This window comes from Parasteatoda tepidariorum, chromosome 1 (genome assembly GCF_043381705.1).
Source record: "Parasteatoda tepidariorum isolate YZ-2023 chromosome 1, CAS_Ptep_4.0, whole genome shotgun sequence".
NCBI classification, from domain to species: Eukaryota; Metazoa; Arthropoda; class Arachnida; order Araneae; family Theridiidae; genus Parasteatoda; species Parasteatoda tepidariorum.
Window position 1 is genome coordinate 33,163,943 of NC_092204.1, and position 12,230 is coordinate 33,176,172.

Here is a 12,230-nt window from a genome sequence, read left to right on the forward strand (position 1 = left end):
TCAGAGGGAGGAATGAGGACTTCAATGCTTTCGCTCAGCGGAAAATTAAATTCCTCATAAAATATTTTAACTGGCTCAAAAATCAAAAAAATTTCTGCGGAAATTAGCGGGAAAAATGGAAAAATCTAAAAAAAAGCGGAAATCCGCGAAAGAATCTCATCCCTGAAAAGTAGTTACTAAAAGCATGTTTTCATTTCGAGATTCAGTTGTTGTACTAAATTATATCGTATTGAAAATATTAGATTTAAAAATTATGTGGAAACCAATAATAATAACTGCATAAAAAACAGAATGAAAATTTCTGCAGCAAAGAAAACCAATTTTTTTTTATTTCATTACTCTTCATTTTTTATTACTCTGAAATTAAAATAAAAAAAGCAGAAGCATTTTTTTCCACTCGGATGCGCGAGAAAGGCATCTTTAGAATATAATTCAGAAGAAAAGATATCTTTCGAAAATTTTAGCAGAAAAGAAAACCAAAATTTTTCCGCCAAGAACTCGGCAACGTTCTGCGACAATGTCGCCGTTTCGTCACGATTCTCCCACAGGGGAACGTAGATCTATCATTTCCCAAAGGGCCATTCATTACAAAGGATAGATACGAAAAAACAAGGAATGCAGCTCAACTTAAAATATCAAATAATGATTAGAAAATGTATGAAAATTAATAAAACAATCTAAATGTGTATAGTTAACATTATAAGAAAAGCAGTTGTGGCGGGACCAATACATATACGATACATAGGGAAAACAAGATTCAGGAACAATGGATCAAGGTTCGACTATATATGTTAATGACATGCAAATACAAATTATGCTATAATTGCTTGATATTTAACAGATTTTTTTCAATGCTTGCATAATCACATAGATGGGGAATATTGTAAGAAAAGCATGTATTAACTACTTGCTGGCCTTTTTGATATATCTTTTCATTTACTTGATTACAATAACTGCCATAAAACTATTTTTAGAAAAAGTTTTTTTTAATCGACTTTCCACAAACCATATGTGATATGAGAGTAGAAGGTGTAGAAAGAAATTCTTCATTTAAAAATATAAACAAATCAGATGATAATGGCCAAAAAATGCTTTTTAAAAAAATTATTTTAATTAAAAGCTACAACAAAAAAAAATTAGTCTAATGTCATAAGCTGTAATAGCTGAAACTGAAATAAAGAGAAAATGTTCAAATCTAAAACATTCAAATGTATTTTGAAAACACATGAATATTTGCAACTTCGTCTTGGTGAAAATATTATCACCTAAATTTCAGCTTCAAAGGATTGCCTTTTGAATTTGGTGTCAGAATCATGTGAATGTAGATTGCAGTTGAATAAGATTTTTGATGTTGAGTAAGATCGTTATTTACCAAGACGATGTTGAATAATCAATGGAAAACAGGTAAAACTTTTGTATGACTCAGAAATATCTCCAATGATTTAGAAAGAAAAAAAAATTAAATAAGAAATGTGAATTTTTCAGAAAAATAAATTGCTTTTATACCTAATTTTAAATATAAAAGAAAAATAATAACATTTGTACTTACTACAATATCTTGTAAAAGTCCCTCAGCTGCTTTAACTGTTGAACAACTTCTGTAGGCCTGAAATATATGAACTGCTTAAAACACACAAAAATAAAAATTAGAAGATACAACTATGAAGTAATACTGTTATTGATAAACTCGGGGATGAGATTGGCCAAAAGGCAAAAAAGCTGAATTTTCATGCGAGTAAATCATGATTTATAGCAAAAATATCAGCATCATATTCTCATCCAGTTGTAATGCCTACATATAGCAATAATTGTCGATAGAAAAACTGCCACATTTATAGGAACTAATTCAACAAAAAAATTACTTTTTACAAGATTTGCGATCTTGGATTTTAAAATCGCGTGAATATAAATCACGATATTAAAATCACGTGAATGAAACTCGATACTGGATTTCAAAAATGTGAAAATACAAATCATGATGCGTAATTTTCAGATCACGTAGATACAAATTACAATGCATAATTTCTAAATGGCGTGAATATGAATCCAAAGGCTAATTTTTAAATCGCGTGTAAATACGAAAATAGATGTTGAGTATTACAACCGCAAAAACGAATCACAAGATTGGATAAACTCGCCGTGAATAAGAATCTTTACATATAATTTTAAAAATGCCTCAATACAAATCGCAAGATTGGATTTTTAAATCTCGTAAATAAGAAATGCAATGAACGATATTGAACTCGCATGAATAAGAATCGCAATGCGCAACTTTTAAATCAGGTAAATACGAAAATCGATGTTTGATATAAAATACGAGCTATCTAGCGTAAGGGGAAAAATTAAGAAAATCTTATTTTCTGCTCGTAAATGCTAAAATAAGTAGATATGTAGAATGGTTAGCAGCTACGTACTAGTTTGAATCTTCAATATATCTTTCGATATATTATATAANTCGATGTTTGAATTAAAATACGAGCTATCTAGCGGAAGGGGAAAAATTAAGAAAATCTTATTTTCTGCTTGTAAATGCTAAAATAAGTAGATATGTAGAAGGGTTAGCAGCTACGTACTAGTTTGAATCTTCAATATATCTTTCGATATATTATATCCATATATCAAATCGGAAATAAATATAATTATTTTATTTCAACGACTGAATTTTCAGAAAAGGCGAAATATTTATTAAAAAAACCTTAAACTTTCAGAAAATCGGAGTTTTTGATAATAAGGCTGAAATTCAAGAGACAAAAGTGAAAAAGGCGGAAATCCGCTAAAAAGCAGAAAAAACTCAATACTGTTCTTAGTTTCAATGAATTCTAATTAAAAATAAGTATAAGGTAGAAGAATCTTTTTTATGAACCTGAAATTTAAAATTAAAATGAAAGAAAAAAAATACAACTATGCTGAGTGCTAACAACTAAATACTGTTTTTAACTTCAAATACAAAGATCATCAAGCAGCAGCAATGCTTTTTCAGAGCATAGCAGCCAACATTTCAAAATAAAAAGTTAGAGGTTTTACTTTTTAACAAATAACAAGATAATAAAAGAAATGTACAAGATAAATTAATAAGAAATCAAGAATTCTTCAGAATATATTTTTATAAACTTTCAGGAAGAGAATTTTATTTTAATGGTTTGCAACAAGACATTTGATGATTAAAATGTTTTGTGGGTATCGTCAAATTATTGCAAGTTTAATTATTATTAAATTATTATCATTCTCATTAATTACTATTATTTAAATAATGAATATTTTCGTAAAAAAAAGAGAGAGAATAATTTTAAGCTGATATCAAATTAGGTATAAATCTCCATATAATGAACCAAAAACTATTAACAGTACATTCAATTTTCATAATGGCTTGAATATAAAAGGTTTTTCAGGGAAATATTAAGTACTTTCTGCTTCAGGGAGCATTTAATCATATGATTAAAAGATTCTTCAAGAAATTGTCCATCTTTAAATTAAGAACAAAACAACTTTGAAGGAAGGCTATTTTTTCTACATTTTGTCAAAATATCTTTTCTTAAAATAATAATCACACTTTTTAAGGATTTTATTTCAGAATTACTTTATATAGAGCAGAAAATTTTAACTATTTTCAATATAATTTTCTTAATGAAATATTGATTAACTCATAATTGTTTGGGATCAATGTACAGAAAATTTTTATATAGTCCTGTTGCCCTAAAATAATAATAATCAATTAGTTATTCCCTCACACCAGTATTAAATTAAAATTTTTAATTGAGTTCAAGACTTCCTTAATCAACTAATTGTAAAATACTACTGTAACTCAACTAATTGTAATTGTACTATAATCTTGAAATAAAAAATTAAAAAAAAGAAACATGACCCTTAACATTTTTTTACAAAATATAGTAAATCTTCCCTGAATTCATCATTCAAAAATTTCAACATATGATTACTGCATTGTTCATTGAAATTGATAACTTTTAAAATCAGATAAATATGACAAATCAATAATTGTGAAAACACAAAAGACTGAAACCTACAAGATTTGTTACTACATTTGCTAAAAATGATAAACGAATGTTTAACTCCTGAATATATCAACATAAAAAATTTATAATGTAAAGTTGTTAATTAAGTTTCTTTTTTATAAAATGACTAAATTTCCAAAAATTTAGGAAGAATAACTCTTGTCAGGCCCACTTTAAATCATGTTTATGTAACATGCATATGATTAAGTTATTAAGTTTGAACTATTGAATTTTGTGATTTCTACTTGTATGCATTAAAATAAAATTATGTTTGATTGAAAACTCAATATTTCGATTCCTCAAGTCAATTATTTTAAAATCTGCATTAATATCTTTATAGTTACAAAAAAATGCCTCAGACTATTGGTTTAAACTGACAATTCCTGGGTTTTGCTACCAATGTTTTTCAGTACTAGCAAACTTGGCTACTGAGTTTAAAAAATGAAATCATGCTCTGGTTTTTAGAACATATATGTTCTGCAACAGAGATTAAATACAATATGCTACTTAGCGCATTTAATACCAAGTAACAGGGGGATTTAATAAAACATTTATTTTGACAAGTAAATTAAATACAATGCTCCTAAAATCAATAATAAAATTATAAATTATTAAAACAGAACTGCTCAATGTGGCTTTATTTTAGCAGATTCACAACAAATGTAATTTCACCCTAGTTAAATATGTTCCATGTATCTTACTTTCCAATAAAAATGAACACATTACTTTTATTAGACTATTGGGTGAAGAATACACTGCAGCAATAGCTTCAGCAGTTTCAGGACCCACATTTTGAAATTGTTGTAATTGCTGCTGCCACAGCTTCATGAAGCTAGATCTTTCTTTGTCCAGTTTAACAGGACAACTGGTGTCACCATCCGCATACCAAGAAAAGGCAGAATCTTTCTGCTTCTGTTTCTCTTGCCTATTAAACAATTAAAAATAGTAATATAAGGACAAGATAATATAAACTAGAAAAGATCAACTATAAAAAGATCAACAACAAAAGTCAGATCTGCCTGTCTACCCTCCTTCCCAAAATACAAATAACTGACCACAAAAAAAGTCTTTTCACAAAAAAGTTTTTTAATTTGAAGCAAAAAGAAATATGCAAGAAAATTCTTTATATTATAAATAAATGAATGTAATAATTAAGTGTCCTGCTGTTGACTAATCATAAAAAACGGTTCTCAGCGAATCACTGAAGTCAAGCATTACTGGCTGCGATCAGTGAGCGGATGAGTGACTACTTTGATCACGAAGAGATCAAGGGTGAGTAGCATCTGTTCTGGTTAAACTGTGCATCAACTAAGTGCTCAACTTTGCACACAGATCACTAGGCTGCCAAAGCTAAGCAGCCATCCTTTCTGCAGATAATCAAAATTGTGAAGGTACGTCTTTGGATGATCCCCAGGTATGTTTCACAGACCAATGCCAATAGCCCATTGTGTAGCTCTAATGTTACATAAATGAAGTACTACTAATAAAAATTAGTTAAACATATGTATTAGTCAATATATATGTAAATAAATAAACACATCATTAAGACATGTGTCCAAATCGAGTAAAATGATAAGGATAAATACAAATATTGGCAAAAGATATTGATGATTGTTCACATAAAATTCCACCTTCATACTGTAATTTTTTTTATTTTTTAAAGGAAGATAAAATCTTTTTCTTCAAAAAAATTACTGTATTCAATTATTAACATCAGTAGTAAAAATAATACAATATAACTACATATCATTGAATAGACAAATATTATTTCAAAATCGATTTCTATTAAAATAAACAACACAAACATACATAAAATAGCTATACCTCTAAAACAAAACAGCTTAAACTATACTTTTCAACTATGAAAAACCAAATTTTATTAATAAAATTATTACCTGTACTAAATGCCACAAATAATTAATAAATTCCGTTGTCAGTGCATTATCTCTCTTTTTTTGAATTGTTCTTTTAGAAAACAACAGGGCTATTCTGCATCTTATGTGTGATATAACCAGAACCCGCATTAAGGACTTCAAATTATTAGCCAGAAAATTAGCCAAATAACAAAAGCATTAGCCAACTTTTAAAATTCTTAGCCCAAGGCAAAACTTAAAAATTTCTTATGTTTGATTTTTTCCCATAAAATACTTCCAATCAAAATAGAAATTATTTCATAAACTACAATTCAAATCAAGAGTCAATTTGCAATTGGGGAGGAGTAATTGAGCAATAAAAGAGAAAGAAATAGGAATAGGTAGGGGTTAATTTTTGATTACTTCTTAGACTAGAGCAGTAACATAAGGATAAATCTGAAGCAACATTATGTTGTTGTCACCTAATTGAGATGTTATTGTCACAAAAAAATATATTTTCTGCAAAAATAGTTCAATGATATCATGCATCTTTCAGTAATACAAACTGTAGAAAAATTTTCATCATATGATATCAGGTGATACAGTAACGCACGTATTAATATGCATTTTATGGTATTTAGCCTTATGCTTATGTAATCTCTCTTGTTTCTTATGCTAATATTATTTTGGCTAATTATAATTGGTTATGCCACGTTTCAAACGGAAATTAGTGTAATCAAGAAAAAAATACAGGACTTGTTCAAGAAAGTTCCCTTTGATCTTTTTTTCCTGGATTGAGAGGAATATATTTTTTCTGCTCGGTAGAAAAAAAATCCTTCGCTAAAATACAATTTTTCTCTTTGTGTTAACAATTTTATCGCACTCGGCAAGGTGGCGAATGCTTAGCGTAGGTCTTGATAATTTGTTTAATAGATTATAGTTTGTTTGTTTTTTAATACATAAAGATGATTAAAGCTATTTTATTCACTCACATTTTGTATAAAGATATTTCAGACAAAGATGCATTTTTACAGAATGATTTTTGACTAAAATATTAATCAACTTGCATGTGCCATGTGCAGAATTTAATGGCCTTATGACAACAATAAAAGAAATCACGAAACAGATACTTACTTTTGAGGAGCTTCAGCAATAGCTTTGGTAAATCTAAAAAGCAAATCACCAAACTCTCTCATACTATTGACAAATATGAAATTCACAGCTGCCTGCAACTGAACTTCAACTAATGCCTGTAAAAGGAAAAACTAACATTAACGTGACTCCCTACAATGAAATTACAGTATGCAAAATTTAAACACTTCAGAAAAATGTGCAAAGCTTTCACAAAAACTTTGAATTATAAACTTTACCTGTTCTTTGACTTGAATACTTGAAAAGTTTTTAGACACACTAATTTTAAAGATTTAATTTAAGTTTCCTTTAATCATTTTAAAATACCAACCAAAAAAAAGAACATATAAACTTTTACACAACTAATAACAGCTTACTAGCCTGATAGCAAAGTAAAAGGTACTGAGCTATCATTGTAAAGAACCAGGGATAGATCCCCAGTGATGGCATATTGAAGCCCACTCAGTTTCAGATGGATATCTAACAACTTATCCAAAAAGAATAGGCTTCATGCAAAGATAAAGGCAGTAAGCACATCAAACCACTAAGCCACCATCATGTCTTGAAATTTAGAAGTTTCTACCTCCATAAGCCCTTGTCCAAAAGCAGGTTACAGGATCACTTTACATTCTAACACTAACTTAGTTCAATTAAACAAACACAAATAAGAATTTTAATGTTTATAGTGTAACTTGTATTTATTACCAGTATCTTAATTCATATTTATTATGAATTCCACTTATTATTATGGATTTGTTTACGATTAGAAAAGTCAAAACTAGATATGTTTATAAAGAAATGGTAGCTGTTTTCTTCACATATAAATTTGATTAATTTATTAATTATGTTCGATATTACTAAAATATTTACAATAAAAGCAAATATAACACAAGGCAACAGTTTTTTAAGTTTTCAGCCATATGTCATTCACATTGTAAGGAAACATAAAGCTGTTTATAAAATGGTATGCTCCATACTATCTCAATACCATGAGTTCAAAAGTGCACTACCACAATATGTTTTCATGGACAATACAAATACATCTTAAATTACAAGTTGTCTAGTGATTAAAATAAAAACATGTTTTATTTATATTTTATATATTTTTATAGCATATTATTCACTACAATAAATAAATAAAAATAACTGAAACTGAAATAGAATATTCATTTCAGTTTTTTACTCAGTTGGTCTATATTCTATTAAAAATTGGTCTATAGACTATTTTTTTTTTTTTAAAAAAACTACTAAATTTCTATCAGCATATTTATGTTTTCTAATTGCCCAGTTAGATCATTAAAACTACTGTTAAATATTTTAACCTAATAAACATTACTGACACATTTTATCAGATGTTGAATAAAAAATGAACTTACCTCTTCAATTACCATTTTCGACACTTGTTTCACAATCTTCTTTAACTCACCACTACATGAATCATTTTCTTTTACCGACCTGAAGAATCAATGAAGAAGATTAAGTATTGCAGAAAAACATATTGAATTTTTAGATTAAAAGTTTTTAAAATTTTACACTGGAGTTTCACATAAATACAGGCCACACATATGATAAATGAGTATCATACGTATAAAAAACCATCCTTAAAAAGCTTTACAAACCTTAAAATATCATTGAGACGTCACCAGTTAAAAATACTTTAGATTAATAAAAACTTGATTATTTTCATCAATTTTTAGAATTTACATATTTAGTGGAAATGAGCAAATAAAAAGTAAAGTTAAAAATTTACTAACATGTAACAATAAAAGATAAAGATTAAAGCTAAATGAAGCTTTTATTCATGACCCAGAAATTTTTTGAATGTTATATATATATATATATTTTAAATTTTCACATGGAAAACAAACATTTTACGATAACATAATCTGCTAAATATAATTAAAAGAGACAGGTAAGCAGATATATAAAAATATTATTAAATTGATATATTTTACATATTATTTGAATAAATCAAATGAATTAATTTAAATTAATTAAGATTAAATCAAATTATATATGATCACACATGAAGACAATAAAAAAATTCTAAAAAAATTACCTGATGTACTGATCCAACTTTAAAATAATACATGTTATTTTCATTTCAGAAAACATGGTGTGTATGTTAACAATATAATCTGAAAGAATGGTCTCACTGGTATCTTTTCCTTTTGATTTCTAAAATATATTCAGAAATTTAAGTTATTAAGGTATTAAAAAGGAAAATAACTCATTAATGTAATAATTATTATAATAAATCATCATAACAAATAAAGATAGAATTTTGACAAATTTAAACAAGCTTTAGTAATAAAAACAAATAAATACAAGAGCAATCAAGTACAGAAATTTTTGCGAGTTTAATTTCAAAATAGGAAAAGGGCTTACCTGCATAAATGCAAACACCATTTTAATAAAAGATTCATTTGGTATAAGTACAACTAAATTATTTTCAAACTCTTCTCTCTCTTCTTTCAGTAGCTGTAATATTTAAAATAATTAATTTATTCAACATTTTATTATTTAGCAATTAAGCACAAGAGTGCTGTTTTGTGAGAGTAAAAAGATGCATAGAGCGCCAAAAAAAAGGGACCACCCTGAATAACTTTTGATCAGAGGGGATAACACAACTTCTGAATTAAGAGAGTGACCTCAAATATACTGATTAATTAGAGAAAATGATATTCTGAGTTATGAAATCAGACACAAAAACACACTTTCTCTGAACAAACATAATTTTTTTCAACAAATTTGGATTTCTGAATCCTAAAATAGAGCAGGTAGCTGCAATCCGGGTAATACGGTCCTCAAAGTTTGGTCAGGAGAGTAACCTCTTTAGACTCAAAATTTGCACATAATTATAAAATTGCCTTATTCTAAGATAATTCTATGCAAAAAATAAATTTATAGTAAATATTTATTATTTTTCTATTATTTTATTAAATAATAGTTGAAAAAATTTTGAATTGCAAGGTATAAAATTTTACATCATTTTAAAGTATGTGGTAATTTTACATGGCAAAATATAAAATTTAAGCAAATTTGTTTGAATAGTTCCTGAAAAATCAAATTTTAAAGAAGTCATATATTTAAAGTTTGATTTCCGATTAACCGATTTCACTCAGATTTCGTATTTTGCCACGTAAAATTACATACTGTAAAATTAAGTAAAAAAATTTTACCTTACAATTAGAAACTTTCTTTAATAAAGAGATAAAAAATAATAAATATTTACTAAAATTTATTTTCTTGCATGGGATTATTTTTTAATAAATGAATTTTATAATTGTGAGCAAAAATTTTTTATTTCGCTTAAAAAGATCATGAGATATGGCAAAATATGCAAAAAGTAAAATTAATATTAAGAGGTTCAACTTTTGGATCACTGCCCTGATCAAACTATGGGACCCATATTTCTCACATTGCAGCATTATTTTGGGGATCAGAAATCCAATTCTGACGAAAAAAGGCATGTTAATTCAGAAAAAGTATGTTTTTGTGTCTGATTTCGTATTTTAAAATATGGTCTGTACAAACTAATTAGTAAATTTGAGGTCACCTCTTCAAACCAATGAGAATGAGTCCTAGAACATGAAGATCCAATCATTAGATCAAAAGTTATTCAGGGTGGTCCTTTTTTTCAGCGCGCTGCACAGATTACAATACTGATATTCGTAATAGAATCTTTATGTTAAACTGCATTTTGCTAAAAACATAACTCAAAATTTTTAAAACAGAATTTTTGCATTCAATCTCTGAACAAAGAAGATGAGGCGATAAAAAGATAAAGAATATTAAATCCAAAGATATAATTTCGGATATCTATATTTTAAAATTCAAAAATAAATAATATTACTCTCACATTGTGATGCAGAAAAAATTATAAACATATATTCGTAGAATTTAAATTAAAATTCAAACAAGCAAATATTTCATTCTCAATGAGCAAATACTTTATTCTAAAGAGGGAGAAATATTTGAGACGACACAATTTTATACTTGAATGAAGAACTGATAATAACATTAAATATTGTTCCAATGATAAATTTATATTACATAAAACACTTAAACACATTATGCAAGTATGTGGTCATCAATTTTCCTTCCTGGTGTTAGCAACAAAAGGCAGAAAAAATTGTTCTAGAGCTTAGTCAAATATGAGAATTTAAAACAAAATTATTCATGTGAACAAACTGTGCTATATTTTTGATATACTTACGCTTATTAGTTTATGTAGGTTACAAAACTGCACAAATTAAATGGATTAAGTAAGTTTTTTCTTTTTTAATTTTTTGACCACAGCATGTCTATAACAAATATTTAGAGACCTTTTGTTAGAGACCTATGATTTTTTCTCAGTAAATGGCACAGAATACTTTCCTATTAAAGGCAACTTACTAAATGTAAATCAACATGCTAAACTTACTTAATAAACATAAATGTTATGAAGCAGTATTGTTCCATTAATCAGAACATTTGATGAATATATTCAACCCAACTTTGAATTAGTTGAAACTAAAAAGAATGGTCAAAAGATTTCTGCTGAAGATTAAAGTAACTTGGCTTAATTTGTAAGAAATTCACAAAAACTTAAATTCAATTGAGAAATATTTTGAAGAGTTGTTCAGTTAGGAGGGAAAAAACACTTTATAAGTCTGATTGCACAATGATGAAATTGAGAATATGTAAACTTAGTTTTTTAGTCAATGCCAAAATGTCATCAATAGTTTATCTTTAATAAAGAAAGTGACACTGCATATAAGGGCACATTAATGAAAGCACAGTTGTTTTAAAAACAAATAACTTTTCAGCTTCGACCCTAATAATTTGACTCCCAGAATTGCAATTTCACATATAATTCAATTTATTAGGGTAGCATGGATTATTTTTTAGCCCACTAGTCTCTTTTCATCCATATAGAATTAAAAATGACATAAGTATGTTTCAGTAGCAGAGCTTTTTAATTAAAAGATATAATAAAATCAAGGGTGATTGTGACACAAAGTGAAAAACCCCGAAAATTTTAAGTGCAAAAAATCGATATTAAGAAAACAATTTATATACAACACATTTCATATTTAACATAATTTTTTGAACTAACATTTACAATTAATTACCTATTAATAATCATCCCTGTAAAATTATGAAAAATAAATTTTATTGCTTACTTTAGATAAAATTTAACTAAAAACAAATGCAATGAAAACTTAATACTTACTGCATTATTCTCAACAGT

The 12,230-nt window shown here is 27.2% G+C and overlaps 1 protein-coding gene across 1 annotated transcript; it reads right to left on the reverse strand.

Moving 5' to 3' along the window:
- Nucleotides 1–1,444: 1,444 nt before the first annotated feature.
- Nucleotides 1,445–12,230, reverse strand: LOC107442676 (Methyl methanesulfonate sensitivity 4; the record flags this gene model as incomplete). The annotated part of the gene is given in 7 exon segments (XM_071178524.1): nt 1,445–1,606; nt 4,737–4,935; nt 6,998–7,113; nt 8,371–8,449; nt 9,054–9,172; nt 9,383–9,475; nt 12,213–12,230. Coding segments are annotated over 7 exon segments (771 nt in total), but the record flags the coding sequence as incomplete, so codon positions are not given.